The sequence below is a fragment of the Cnephaeus nilssonii genome, assembly GCF_951640355.1.
Source record: "Cnephaeus nilssonii genome assembly, chromosome: X".
Lineage (NCBI taxonomy): Eukaryota > Metazoa > Chordata > Mammalia > Chiroptera > Vespertilionidae > Cnephaeus > Cnephaeus nilssonii.
Window position 1 is genome coordinate 126,009,293 of NC_137071.1, and position 15,799 is coordinate 126,025,091.

The window sequence follows — 15,799 nt, forward strand, 5'->3', positions numbered from 1 at the left end:
AGTGAAGATTTGAAGGGGAGGAGAACAAACAAAAGTGGCCTCAGGCAACGTTCAGCCCCTAATTTCCTCCACCTGCTGAGGCAATTGATTTCCTTCCTTGAGTCTCAAGAGTAGCAGAAACTTTCCTCTACCTCTCCCCCCTTTTCCCTAAGCAACACTCTGCTCTTCTGAATCCAGTAGCTTTGTCTCTCAAGACACCTTATGTCTTTGGCCCAGCCTAAATAGAAATCTGTGACTATATTTTTCTTTTATAAACATAGCTATACATATTAGCATATTCCGTCAACTTTTCCCTTTACTGGGTAGGCTCTGTATGGCCAAGAGTGGGGCTCAACCCCTTTGGGAAAATTTCACTCAATTTCAAACATCTTCCTAACATAATTCCCAGAACCATAAATCCCTTACTGCCCCTGGCTTTGAGACCACAATCTTTCCCAAAGAATGCCTTCTGTGTTCTTTTATGGGTGACTCTTCATAGTTCTGTCTGAAAAGGGTACCTGGTTTTGTTCTTGCAGTGTCAGCTGGCAGTCATCCCGCTTGGAACCGGCAATGATCTGGCCCGTGTCCTAGGCTGGGGTGCGTTCTGGAACAAAAACAAGTCACCTCTGAACATCCTCAACAGAGTGGAACAGGCCAGTGTGAGAATTCTAGACAGGTGAGTGGCTTAAAGATCAGGCTATTTTGCCTTTTCTACTTGTACACTAGTTATTTCCAGTTACATCATTTAAATCAGGAATGCTTTCATCCCCCTCTAGAGCCTTTATGTCTTCAGTTTGGGGGAGTTTGGGAGGTAGGGGACTTGGCTATTAGGAAAGCAGGGCCTACTATGTATCCTTCAAACATCACTGAAGCCCCTCATCAACTCAAAATATCCTAAATAAACATCCCCATGGGTAAATTTCAAGGGTTCTGTGAACCTTCTTTAAATTGCATAGCTATGTAAGCACATTTTTTCCTTGGGGAAGTGTCCATCTCTCTATTCTATTCTAGAATAGTATAGAAACTATTATACACCTTCATTGAGTTATCAAAGAAACTTAAAAAATGAGAGTTCATACACAATTAGCCTAAACTGTCTATGCTTTACAGAAGATAGAGTATTGCCATCTTATCTTCTGATAAGAAAGGCTTTCTGTGCTGGGGCATAGTATTTGATATATGATTTCCCATGAGGATATCTTGGGTGCTTTCTCAAGATACCAAGCTAGGACCTATCAGAAAGATTCTTGTTCAGTGGGTCTTGGATAGGGCCTGATATGTGTATTTTATAAAAGCACTTCAGGTGATCTTGATATTTACCTCTGGTTACGAAGCACTGCTTTCTGAGAACCCTATGATGGAATTCCTTCCATCACATTGTCCTAGAGAAGCCATGGGGACCCTCCTACCTTGTAGTATATCTTGAGGTCAGGTGACCTGAGATAGCTTGGGCATCCCCTACATCTCTCCCCAACACATAAACATTTTTATCTCTTTTTCACATGTGAAACACTGATACCAGCCTGTGATGAAACAGAGTCCTAAATGTCTGTCTGTCTGTCTTTGAACTTCATTTCAGATGGAGTGTGATGATTCGTGAGACTCCCAGACAAACCCCATTGCTAAGAGGACAAGTTGAAATGAATATACCCCGATTTGAGGTAATTACTACCCAGCTGTATTTCAGGCCAATATCTTTATTGCACAGTGGAATAATAGGCAAAACCCAGAGAGAAGCTATTGTATTTTCTATGAGCTTGATGAGAATGAGATCATTGAAAATTGGGGACGTGTCAATCAGCAACTATTTACCAAAAATGGTGATAGGTACTGTGGGCATAATTCATTCAGCCATTTACTAGTAATTATTCATCCACTCAAAATAGGTATGGAAAATATTTATGAATTAACTACTAAGTGTGAGATACTGTTCTAGCAGCTGTTTTTATATGCTAGTTGTTAAAGAAGAATGACAGTCCATCCTGTCATAGAGCTAATAGTTGCAGTGGTAGAAAAAATTTATTAAGTAGTATGAGTGTTAGTATATAAAGAAGTAGCAAGGGTGGTAACACCCAGCAGGTGTACCTAAGCCAGTCTGGGGGAAATCAGGGAAAGCTTCTCAAAATAACTACCATTTCAGAAGATATTTTAAGGACCAGAGTTAACCAGGATAATGGGAAAGAGGAGGCCTCTTCCAAGTGTGTGTTGTTCCAATGGCAAGAGAGAGCATAGAATATTCACACAACTGAAATGCATTCATAATGGCTGAGGCATAGAGGCCAGGGCATATACAGGAAGTTCTACTAAAAATGAAACTGGAGAAGTAATCAGGAGCAGGCCAGGAAGAACATGGTAAACAATGGTAGGAAGTTTGAACTTTTATCCTAAGAACAATGAGAATTATAGAAGATTTTTTTTTTACCTTATTAGGAAATTTTTCAAACACATAGGAAATGTTAAATGGTAGATTCTACCATTAACATTTTAATATACTTTATCACAATCTATCCATCTATCCATTCTGCTATATAATAGAAAGGTTTTAAGCAGGGGAGTTCCATGGTAGGTGGAGAAACAATTGAAGGAATAAAGATTAGAAGAAAGGAGAAAGACAGATGTAATTGTCTAGATCCGTGGTCAGCAAACTGTAGCTCTTGAGCCACATGCAGCTCTTTGGCCCCTTGAGTGTGGCTCTTCCACAAAATACCACAGCCTGGGCGAGTCTATTTTGAAGAAATGTCATTAGAAGAAGTTTAAGTTTAAAAAATTTGGCTCTCAAAAGAAATTTCCATCGTTGTACTATTGATATTTGGCTCTGTTGACTAATGAGTTTGCTGACCACTGGTCTAGATAAAAGATAATGATTTGTACTGATGAGGTGGTAACAGATATAAGGAGAAGTGGACTCATTTAAGATATATTAAAGAGATAGGCTCATCAGGACTTGGTAGACACAAGTTGTAGTTAAAATTACAGACTCAAGAGCCAAACTATCTGGAATTGAATCCTGACTCTGCTACTTATCAGCTACCCCTTTTCCTATGCCTCAGTTTTCTGTTCTGTGAAACTGGGATAATAATAATCCTTATTATAAGGACTAAATGAAAAAATATATATAGTGTAGAACAGATCCTGGCACATAGTAAGTGCTATATAAGTAGATGCTGTTATTATCTACTAGAGGCCTGGTGCACGAAATTCATGCATGGGGGGGCCCTCAGCCCGACCTGCACCCTCTCCAATCCAGGAGCCCTCCAGGAATGTCCTACTGACGGTGGCTTAGGCGCACTCCCCATGGTTCTCTGCTCTCTGCAGGGCCTGCCTGCTCCACACCATAGCGATGGGCAAGAAGGTCCTGCTGGGTGCTTCCTGCGGGCCCGCTTGCTTGCTCACAGGTCACTGCAGCTATGGCCAAGCAGGCCCTGCTATCTGCTGTCAAGCTACATGGCCGCCCTCGCCTCCCAGGGCTGGCGATGGTCCCAGGAGGCTGTGGGCTTGGTGCCCATCCCTGGGACCCAGGCCGCTTGGCATCACCCCACCCCTGGCCGCTTGGCACCTACATATGCAAATTAACGGACCATCTTTGTTGGGTTAATTTGCATACTCATGCCTGATTGGCTGGTGGGTGTCGTAGAGATACGGTCAATTTGCATCTTTCTCTTTTATTAGTGTAGATAATAATAAAAGTATAATATGCTAATTAGACTGGATGTCCTTCCAGACATCCTTCCTTCCATACAAAGCCATGGTGGGCAGAGGCTGAGGCAGAGGCGGCCGCCATGGCAGCAGGGGCCAAGTCCTTCCACTAATTTTTGCATTGGGCCTCTAGTTACTAGTATTATTATATAAGAGGATATAATCTGGCACTGGGAAAATGTGGGTTCAAATCCCAGATCTATTATTTACTATCTATGTAATATGAGATTGTTCATTTGAAACAAGGAACAAATATTATCACCTTTATATGAGTTTTAACCTTTTGCACTCGGATGTTGAGTGTGACTCAACATGGTTAGCATCGGTAGCAGCTTGAGAAAAAAGCAAGCGAGTGCAAAGGGTTAAATATTAATTTAAATGAGAGGAAACAATATAGATCTTTTATTTTTAGAATGACCACAAAGCTAAGATTATGAGGATCTTCAAAAAAATTCCTTAATTATGATTATTTCCAGAGAGGCAGTTGCATTGATGGTAAAGAGTCAGTAAGAAATAATGAGGGAATGAGGATGGGCAGCATACTATGTCACATTGCTAAGGTTCCAAGTCTGAACACTCCTTTTCTCCCTAGGCTGCTGCCATCCAACACTTAGAATCTGCAACCACTGAGTTGAACAAAATCCTGAAGGCCAAGTATCCTACAGAGATGATCATCCCAACCAGGTCAGTCTTCCTTTGGCTCTCAACCTTTGGGGTTTTTCTTGCCCCTCATGGGCTGTCTTCAGTCAGAGGTAGGATTCATTTTAACAGTTTGGGGTGTTGAGGCCAAGGAAAGTACAGTAAATCCTCACTTGACATCGTCAATAGGTTCTTGGAACTATGGCAAAACAACATATAGTTAAATCAGTTTTACCATGGGCTAATTGATATAAACAATAGTTAAGTTCCTACGGCATCTCATGAACATTATAATAAAGTGATATTAAACAATACTATGTTATTTGAGGGTCTGCTGTATATGTTTATCTTTCCAAATCAAATTTCTCCCTACTCAAACCTACTGAATAAAAATATCAGGATAAAAAGATGAGATTGGGATGAGGGGTCGTGCTACTCCTAAAAGACAAAATAGCAAACCAGAGATTTGAAAAAAGGGGAGGAATTGTGGTCAAGATGGCAGAATAGATAAACACTAGGTTGACCTCCTCTCATGACCACATCAAAATTACAACTAAATTACAAAACAACCACCTTGGCCATTGTAGCTCATTTGGTTGGGTATCATCTAATGCACTGAAAGTTTGCCAGTTCAATTCCCGGTCAGGGCACATGTCCAGATTGTAGACTCAATCCCTGGTAAAGGTCATTCAGGAGACAGCTGATTGATGTTTCATTCTCATGTCAATGTTTCTTTCTCTCTTCCTCTCTCTGTAAAAATCAATAAAAAAAATATAATTGCAAAATAACCACTATTGAGAACCACCTAAAGGCTAGCTGAACAGAATTACTATTACTAAGGATGCAAAGAGGAAGTCATATTGAGACTGGTAGAAGGGATGGATACACGGAACAGGTAGGTCCCTCACTCATGATGTGGCAGTTTTCTTTTTTTTTTAATATATTTTTATTGATTTCAGAGAGGAAGGGAGAAGGAGAGATAGAAACATTAATGATAAGAGAGAATCATTAATCAGCTGCCTTCTGCATGCCCCCTACTGGGGATTGAGCCTGCAACCTGGGCATGTGCTCTTGACTGAAATTGAACCTGGGACCCTTCAGTCCATAAGCCGACACTCTATTCACTGAGCCAAACCACCTAGGGCAGTGGTCAGCAAACTCACTAGTCAACAGAGCTAAATATCAACAGTACAACGATTGAAATTTCTTTTGAGAGCCAAATTTTTTAAACTTAAACTCTTCTAACGCAACTTCTTCAAAAGACTCACTTAGGCCATGGTATTTTGTGGAAGAGCCACACTCAAGGGGCCAAAGAGCCGCATGTGGCTCGTGAGCCACAGTTTGCCGACCACTGACCTAGGGTGGTGTGGCAATTTTCAACAGAAGGGAAAATTGTTGGTTCTGCCTGAGAATCGGGGAGTCCCAGCCTCACACAAAACTCACCAGCCCAGGTATCCAGTGCCAGAAAGGAAGTCCCTATAACATCAGGCTATGAAAACTAGTGAGGATTGTGGCTGAGTGATATGGATGGCTACTGGAGTCCCAGGCACTGCAGGTCTTAAAGGGACTGCACACATACTCATACTAGTGGCTCAGTGCATAAAATTTGTTCACGGGGAGGGGGTGTCCCTCAGCCTGGCCTGCACCCTCTCCAATCTGGGACCCCTCGGGGGATGTCCGACCCTAAACCGGCAGTCAGACATCCCTCTCGCAATCCAGGACTGCTGACTCCTAACTGCTCACCTGCCTGCCTGCCTGATTGCCCCTAACCACTCTGCCTGCCAGCCTGATTGCCCCCAACTGCCACCCCCTTCTGGCCTTATCACCCCTAACTGGCTCCCCTGCTGGCCTCATCACTTCCAACTGCCCCCGATGCCAGCCTGCTTGCCCCCAACTGCCCCCCTGCCAGCCTGCTCGCCCCCAACTGCCCCCCCTGCCGGCCTGCTCTCCCCCAACAGTGACCCCCTGCTGGCCTGATTGCCCCCAACTGACCCCCCTGACAGCTAGCTTGCCTCCAACTGCACCCCCCTGCCAGCTACTTGCTCCCAACTGCCCTCCCCTGCCAGCCTGCTCGCCCCCAACTGCCCCCCTGCCACCCTGCTCTCCCCCAACAGTGACCCCCTGCCGGCCTGATTGCCCCCAACCACCTCTGCCTTGACCCCACCACCATGGCTTTGTCCGGAAGGACGTCTGGAAGGTCTCTTCGAAGGTCTCCCAGTCTAATTAGCATATTACTCTTTTATTAGTATAGATGCTCACAAATTCACTCACTCTGAGCTCCAGCATTGGAGCATCAGCTAAAAAAGCACCAATGACATACAAGAAGGAGCTGAATTGACTAGCTCCAAGGCAAAGGCTAAATGGGAAGGAGACAGGGCAGCTCTCCTTGGGATAGAAGTGCTGGCAGAAGCCACTGTTCCTTTGCTGAAAACCTCCCTTCACTCAGGCAGCAGATGCAGTTGGATGCCAAATATGAGCTCTCCATTAACTTGGTTAAGACCATTCACCCACCCTGGTGATTTGCTGAGACCTTGCCCCACCCAATTCACACATGCCCAGACTAAACCTCTTGCAGAAGCTTTTCCACACAAGTTGCCTTCCACTGCTAATGTTGTGGATTTCCTTAAAATTTCTCAAAGGTTCATAAACACCAAGCAAGCAGTAGCTGGCTTCGGCATGCCCAAAATCTCTTGCTAAGCAGCCTGAAGCCCAACACTGGTGGCAACTGTCCTCTCTTCACAGTATAACAGCTCTCAGGGGCCTCCAAGCCCAGCACAGATTGAAACAAACCACAGATCCCTTTGTAACTCCTACTAGGTGGTCTTGGGCTGGACGGAGGCAGTGGCTGACTTGGCCTGCACCAGAGCCCCTCATAAGAGGCCCCAGAACCAATAAACCTAGTAGTCAGCTTCAGACCACACCAGACACCACCCAAACAGCTTCACGTATGACACACCAGATTCAACAAGCACCAGAGCCCCAGTACAGCAAATCCCACTCAGTGGGGTCAGCCCCCCGCACAACAGCTTGTCCACTATAGTTATGGCCAATCCTTATTGATAGTCAATCAGAGAATCAATCACATACATGACATGCCAACAGCAATCAGGGCTCAACTACAATAGGAGAGCACACATGACCAATAAAAGGGACACCCCTGAAATACCAGGCTCAAGTGACCAGAGAGACTGTGAACCACATGACACCTATTACATAAGGCCACACTGCCAAGACTGGGAGACATAGCCAATATACCAAATATATAGCAACAAAGGAAGTCAGCCAAAATTAGGAGACAAGGAAGCATGTCCCAAATGAAAGAACAGGACAAAACTTCAGAAAAAGAACTAAATGAAATGGAGACGAGCAATCTACCAGATGCAGAGTTCAAACCGCTAATTATATGGATGTTCAATTAACTTAGGGGAAGAATAGACACACTCAATGAGAACTTATAGGAAACATTTAAAAAGAGATAGAAAACATAAAAAAGAACCAGTCAGAAATGAAGAATATAATAACTGAAATGAAGAATATATTAGAAGGAATCAACAATAGATTAGATGAAGCAGAGGATCAAATCAGCAATCTGGTAGAAAAGGTAGCAAAAAACACTCAATTATAATAGGAAAAAAAAGAATTTTAAAAAATGAGGATAGTTTAACTCTCAGACAATCTCAAGCACACCAACATTTGCATCATAAGGGTACCAGAAGGAGAAGAGAGAGAGAGCAAGGATTGAGAATCTATGTTAAGGAATAATGACTGAAAACTGCCCTAATCAGGTGAAGGAAATAGACAAGTCCAGGAAGCACAGAGGGTCACAAACAAGATGAACCCAAAGAGGCCCACACCAAGACACCTCATAATTAAAATGCCAAGATTAAAAGCAAAGAGAGAATCTTAAAACTAGCAAGAGAAAAGCAGCTACTTATATACAAAGAAACTCCCATAAGATTGTCAGCTTATTTCTCAGCACAAACTTTGGAGGCCTGAAAGGATTAGCACAAAATATTCAAAGTGATGAAAATCAAGGACATACAACCAAGATTACCCTACCCAGCGAGGTTATTGTTTAGAACTGAGAGATAAAGAATTTCCCAGTCAAGAAAAAAACTAAAGGAGTTTGTTCCCACTAAACCAGAACACAAATAATGTTAAAAGGACTTCTTTAAGAAGAAAAGAAAAGATTAAAAATATGAATAGGAAAATATTGGAAAGAAAACAAATTCTCACTGATAGAGGTACACATGTAATAAAAGCAGTGGATCAACTAAAATACAAAGCTAGTACAAAGGTTAAAAAGTAAGAAGATTGTATATAATTACAACAATAAATTGAGGGATACATACAAACACACACAAGAGGTGAAAAATAATGACAAAAACATAAATGTGGAGAGAGTAATTTAAAAATGTACTTATTTTAGAATGTGTTCAAAGTTAAGAGACCATCAAATTAAAATAGATTGCTATAAATATAACTTGGTATATAGGAAGCACATGGTAACCGCAAATAAAAAAAATCTACAAGAAAAAAAGAGAAAGGAATCCAAACACAACACTATAGAAAGTCATTAACATATAAAGAAAACAAGAGAATAGATAGATGATAGATAGATATATAGATAGATATAGATAGATATAGATACCTCCCAACAAACAGAAACTGCAGAAAGAACATAAAAGAACTACAAAAAACACTCAGAAAAATAAATTATAAAATGTCAATAGCTAAATACCTGTCAATAACCACTTTAAACGTAAATGGAGTAAATGCTCCATTAAAAAGAAAAAGGGTGGCTGAATGGCTAAAATATCAAGACCCATACATAGGCTTCCTACAGGAGACCCCTTCAGATCAAAAGACACAGACACACACAGACTAAACATAAAGGGATGGAAAAAGATATTTCATGCGAAAGGAAACAAAAAAAAGCTTGCATAGCAATACTTATATCAGACAAAATAGACTTTAAAACAAGGAATGCAATAAGAGACAAAAAGGGCATTTCATAATGATAAAGGGACCAGTCCAACAACAAAAAAAAACTCTCGCCCTAGCCAGTATGGCTCGGTGGATAGAGTATCAGCCTGTGGACTGAAGGGTCCCAGGTTTGATTCTGGTCAAGAGCATGTACCTTGGTTGTGGGCACATCCCCAGTGAGGGGTGTGCAGGAGGCAGCTGACCGATGTTTCTCTCTCATTGATGTTTCTAACTCTCTATCCCCCTCTCTTCCTCTCTGTAAAAAATCAATAAAATATATATTTTTTAAAACAAAATAACTCTAATAACCACCTATGTACGCAATATAGGAGAATCTGAATATATAAAGCAAATTTGTCAGACATAAAGGCATGTATCTCAGTAATACACTCATTAACATCAATGAATATATCATTCATACAGAATATCAACAAGACAACAGTGGCCTTAAATTACACATTAGACTATATAAATGTAATGAATATTTTTAGGACACTTCAGCAGAATATACATTTTCCTCAAGTGCACATAGAACATGTTCCAAGATAAACTACATGCTGGGCCACAAAACAAGTCTCAATAAGTTTAAGAACATTGAAATCATATAAAACATCTTCTCTAATCACAATGGTATAAAAGTAGAAATCAATTATGGGGGAAAAAACTGAAAAACACACAAACATATGGAGGCTAAATAACATGTTACTAAACAATGAATGGGTTCACAAGGAGATCAAGGAAGAAATCAAAAGATGCCTTGAGTCAAATGAAAATACAGCAACCCCAAATCTATGGCACACAGCCAAGGCAATTCTAAAAGGAAATTTTACTATATAGCAATACAGGCCTGCCTCAAGAAACAAGACAAATAAACAATCTAACCTTACGTTTAAAGGAAATAGAAACAAAAGAACAAATAAAGCCCAAAGTGAGTACATGGAAGGAAACAATAAAGATCCAAGGGTAAATAAATAGAGTCTAAAAACACACCTAAACCAAGAGCTGATTCGTTGAAAAGATTTTTAAAAAATTAGTAAACCTTCAGCCAGTTTCATCAAGAAAAAAATAGAGGAGGCCCAAATAAATAAAATCAGAAATGAAAAAGGAGAAGTGATGAACCAACACTACAAAAATACAAATGATTATAAAGAAACTAGAGGCCTGGTGCACGAAATTCGTGCACGGGGGTGTGTATCCCTCAGCCCAGCCTGCACCCTCTCTAATCTGGGACCCCTCGAGGGATGTCCGACTGCCCGTTTAGGCCTGATCGCAGTAGGATCGGGCATAAACGGGCAGTCGGACATCCCTATCACAATCCAGGACTGCTGGCTCCCAACTGCTCTCCTGCCTGCCTTCCTGATTGCCCCTAACCGCTTCTGCCTGAACTGCTTCTGCCTGCCAGCCTGATCACCTCTAAACACTCCTCTGCCAGCCTGTTTGCCCCTAACTGCCCTTCCCTGGGGGCCTGGTCACCCCTAACTGCCCTCCCCTGCAGGCCCAGTCCCCCCCAACTGCTCTCCCCTGCAGGCTGGAGTCCCCCCAAACTTCCCTTCTCTGCACGCCTGGTCGCCCCCAACATCCCTCCTCTACCAGCCTGGTCACCCCTAACTGCCCTCCCCTGCAGGCTTGATCACCCCCAACTGCCCTTCCTTGCAGGCCTGGTCCCTCCCAACTGCCCTCCCTGCTGGCCATCTTGTGGCAGCCATCTTGTGTCTACATGGGGGCAGGATCTTTGACCACTTGGGGTCAGCCATCTTGTATGTTGGAGTGATGGTCAATTTGCATATTACTCTTTTATTAGATAGGATAGAGGCCTGGTGCATAGGTGGGAGCCAGCTGGTTTGCACTGTAGGGTGTCCTGGATCAGGGTGGGGGTTCCCTTGGGGCATGGGGCAGCCTGGGCGAGGGGCCTGTGGGGGTTTTCAGGCCAGCCACACCCTCCAGCGACCCAAGTGGAGGCCCTGGTATCTGGAATTTATTCATCTTCCATAATTGAAACTTTGTAGCCTTGAGTGGAGGCCTGAGCCTGCCAGGGTGTGCGGAAAGCTTGGCTTCCTCCATTGTGGGGGAAACCCAAGCCTCCTGCTCACTCCATGGCCACAGCCAGCTTGGTTGGGTTAATTTGCATAATCCCTCCTGATTGGCTGGTGGGTGTGGCTTGTGGGTGTAGCAGAGTGATGATTAATTTGCATATTGCTCTTTTATTAGATAGGATATTATAAACAATTACATGTCAACAAATTGGCTGGCCTGGAAGAAATAGACAAAAATTCCCAGAAACATACAATCTTCTAAAACTGAGTAAGGAATAATCAGAGAATCTTAATAGACAGATTACAACTAGTGAAATTGAAGCAATAATAAAAATAGGTAGATAGATGATAGATATAGAGATAGATAGATGATAGATAGATAGATAGATAGATAGATAGATAGATAGATGATAGATAGATAGATAGATGATAGATATAGATAGATAACTCCCAACAAACAGATGGTTTCACAAGTGAATTTTACCAAATATTTAAATAATAATTACTACTATTCTTTTCAAACTGTCCCAAACATCAAACAGAATAAAATACCTAGGAATAACTTTAACCAAGGTGGTAAAATACCTGTATTTTGAAAACTACAAGACATTGAAAAAAGAAATTGAAGAAGATACAAATAAAATAAAGGATATACTAGTACCATGGTCACAAATCAAGAATTAACATCATTAAAATGTCCATACTACCCAAAGCAATCTACAGATTCAGTGCAATCCCTATTAAAATACCAATGGAATTTTTCACAGAACTAAAACAAATTATACTAAAACTTTTATGGAACTACAAAAGACCCTGAATAGCCAAAGCAATTTTGAGAATAAAGAACAAAGTTGGAGATATCATGCCAACTGATCTAAAGGCTATACTACAAAGCTATAGTAATCAAAACAGCATGGTACTGACATAAAAATAGACCCAGATTAATGGAAGAAAATAGAGAACCCAGAAATAAACTCATGTTTATATGATCAATTAAGCTATGACAAAGGAGACAAGGATATACAATGGGTTACTGAAAGTCTCTTCAATAAATAATATTGGGAAAATTGGATAGGTACATGCAAAAAATGAAACTTAATCACTTTGTTACATCATATGCAAGAATAAATTCAAAATGGGTTAAAGACTTAAATATAAGACCCAAAACCATAAAATTTCTAGGAGAAAATATAGGCAGTAAAGTCTTTGACATCACTCTTAGCTATGTGTGTGTGTGTGTGTGTGTGTGTGTGTGTGTGTGTGTGTGTGTGTGTCCTTGGGCAAGGGAAACAAAAAAAATAAATAAATACAAATGGGACTTACATCAAACTAAAGAGTTTTTTGCACAGTGAAGGAAACCATCAATAAAACAAAAAGACAACCTACTGAATGGAAGAAGATATTTTCCCATGATATATCCATTAAGGGGTTAATATCTAAAGTATAGGGTGTCCCAAAAAATGTATACACACTTTGAATGATTATAAAGTCAGTGTTTATTAACATAGAGTTCATTTTCAACATTTAAAAGAATCTATAGAAATGATTTTTTTGTCAATGCCTGTTTTCAAACTGATGACCGTTCTCATCCAGGCACTGCTGATAATGTGAAGTGATGGAATCGCAAACATCAAGAATCATTTCATTAGGTATTTGAGCGTTCTCGATTTGTCAACTATTGCCAGTTTCATACCGTAAACTTTATCTTTTATGTATCCCCATGAAAAATTCTAATGGCCCTAGCTGGTGTGACTCAGTGGATAGAGCATTGGCCTGCAGACCGAAGGGTCCCAGGTTTGATTCCAGTCAAGGGCACATACCTTAGTTGCAGGCTCCTTGCTTGCCTGGGACCTGGTCAGGGCATGTGCAGGAGGCAACCAATAGATGTGTTTCTCTCACATCAGTGTTTCTGTCTTTCCCTCTCTCTCCCACTCTCTCTAAAAATCAATGAGAAAATATCCTCATGTGAGGATAAAAAAAAAGTTTAGTGGATAAATTTTCTTTGTTTAAAGCTTAATCTGGCTTCACCCATTATTTCAAATCAGTTACACCTGAAAAGGGGTGAAAATTTAATTTTCAGCTATTAAAGTGTGTATACATTTGAATAATTATAAAGGCAGTGTTTGTACTTCAACTGCATTTTCAAACTTGCAGTAGCATTTTTGGATGAATTTCCTTTGTTCAAACTCAGTCTGGTTGGAAAAAAACAAACATCAATTGAGCTATCAGCTATTAATGTGTGTGTATACATGATTTGGGGACACCCTGTATATAAGGAAGTCATACAACTTAACACACACACACAAAAATAACAACAAAATAAAACAAACAAAAACCCAATTTAATTAAAAAATGGAAGAGGACCTGAATAGACACTTCTCCAAAGAGGATGGCCAAGAGACATATGAAAAGATCAGCATCTCTAATCATCAGGGAAATGCAAATTAAAACCACAATGTGATGTCACCTCACACCTGTCAGAGTGGCTATCATCAATAAATCAACAAACAGCAAGTCTTAGCAAGGATGTGGAGAAAAGGAAACCCTCATGCACTGTTGTTTGGATTGCAAATTTGTGCATCCACTATGGAAAACAGTATGGAAGTTCCTAAAAATATTAAAAATAGAACTATTATATGACTGAGCAATTCCACTTCTGGGAATTTACCTGAAGAAAAGCCAAACACTTATTTGAAAAGACATATGCACCCCTATGTTCATTGCAGCATTACTTCCAATGGCCAAGATAAGGAAGCAACCTAAGTGTCCATTGATAAATAGATAAAGATGTGGTACATATATACAATAGAATAATATTCAACCATGAAAAAGAATGAAGTCTGTCATTTAAAACAACATGGGTGGACCTAGAGAGTATTATGCTAAGTGAAATAAGTTAGACAGAAAATATGTGGAATCTAAGAAATAAAATAAATGAATAAACAAAACAGAAGCAAATTTATAGATTCGGAGAACAAATTGATGGGTGCCAGGAAAGAGGAGGTTGAGGCTGGGTAAAAAAAAAAAAGGATTATGATGTACAAATTGCCAATTATAAAAACAGTAATGGGGATATAAAGTACAGCATGGGAAATATAATAGATAATATAATAATAACTAGACGCCTGGTGCACAAAATTTGTGCACTAGGGGGGATCCCCTCAGCCCAGCCTGCACCCTCTCCAATCCGGGACCCCTTGGGTGATGTCCAACAGCCGGTTTAGGCCCAGGATTGGGACCACTGGCTCCTAACTGCTCACCTGCCTGCCTGCCTGATTGCCCCTAACTGCCCCCCCCCGCCAGCCTGGTTGTCCCTTACTGCCCCCCCTGCCAGCCTGGTCACCCCTAACTGCCCCCCCTGCTGACCTGGTCACCCCTTACTGCCCCCATGCCGGCCTGGTCACCCCCATCTTCCCCCACCCTGTGGGCCTGATCGCCCCATGCAGCCTGCTGTTTGGTCATTTGGTAGCCCCTCACTGACCCCCCCCCCCGCCGGCCTGGTCACCCCATGCTGCCTGTTGCTCAGTCATTTGATTTCCCCTCACTGACCCCCTCTGCTGACCTGGTCGCCCTACACAGCCTGCTGCTCAGTCATCCATTTGGTTGTGATGGTCGCTTAGGCTTTTATATATATAGATTATGTATGGTGTCAAATGGGTACTTCACTTATTGGGGTGATCATTTTGTATGTTATATAAATGTCTAATCACAATGTTGTACACCTGAAACTATTATAATATTGTATATCAACTTCAATTGAAAAAATTTTAAATTATTTTAAAAAGGTAATAAGCCAGTCAGAGAAAAACAAGTACCACATGATTTCACTCATATGTGGAATTTAATGAACAAACTGAACTATCAAGAAAAATATAGACAGACTCATAGATAGAGAGTAGGCAGACAGTTTTGATCGGGGGTGGGGGCAGTGGAGGGTAGAAGGATTGAGCAAAAAAGAAAATAAAGAGAGAGGGAACTCATGGACATTGACAACAGTGTGATGGTTGCAGGGGGGGGTAGTTTTAGGAGGGCATAGAGGAGCTAAATGGTGATGTAAGAAATAAAAATCCTCTCTAATAAAATGGTAATATGCAAATTAACCATCACTCCGCTACATAAGCCACGCCCACCGGCCAAACCACGCCCACCAGCCAATCAGGGAGAGTATGCAAATTAACCCCAATCCAAGATGGCTACAGCCACAGAGAGCAAAGTTTCCCAGGTAACAGAGGAAGCCAAGCTTTCCATAGCCGTTGCAGGCTTAAGCCTCCACTCAAGCTACAAAGTTTCAATTATAGAAGGTAAACAAATTCAAACAAATGGCGGCAGAATGGAGCTTGAGAGAGCAGGCCAGGGTTGCCGGTGGCAACAGGGGAAGCAAAGCTTTCCACACACCCTGGCCTGGCTCACCCGCTTAAGGCTACAAAGTTTCAATTGTAGAAGTTGAATTAACTGCCACAGAAATG

At 41.4% G+C, this 15,799-nt stretch overlaps 1 protein-coding gene across 1 annotated transcript in view; it reads left to right on the forward strand.

The window, feature by feature from the left end:
- The window catches only part of DGKK (diacylglycerol kinase kappa), a 144,026-nt gene that overhangs the window by 98,333 nt on the left and 29,894 nt on the right, over positions 1-15,799 (forward strand). The window contains exons 11-13 of the mRNA XM_079764664.1: positions 516-655; positions 1,559-1,640; positions 4,268-4,359. Of these exons, the coding sequence (XP_079620790.1) occupies positions 516-655; positions 1,559-1,640; positions 4,268-4,359 (314 nt within the window). The remainder of the gene's footprint in view (positions 1-515; positions 656-1,558; positions 1,641-4,267; positions 4,360-15,799) is intronic.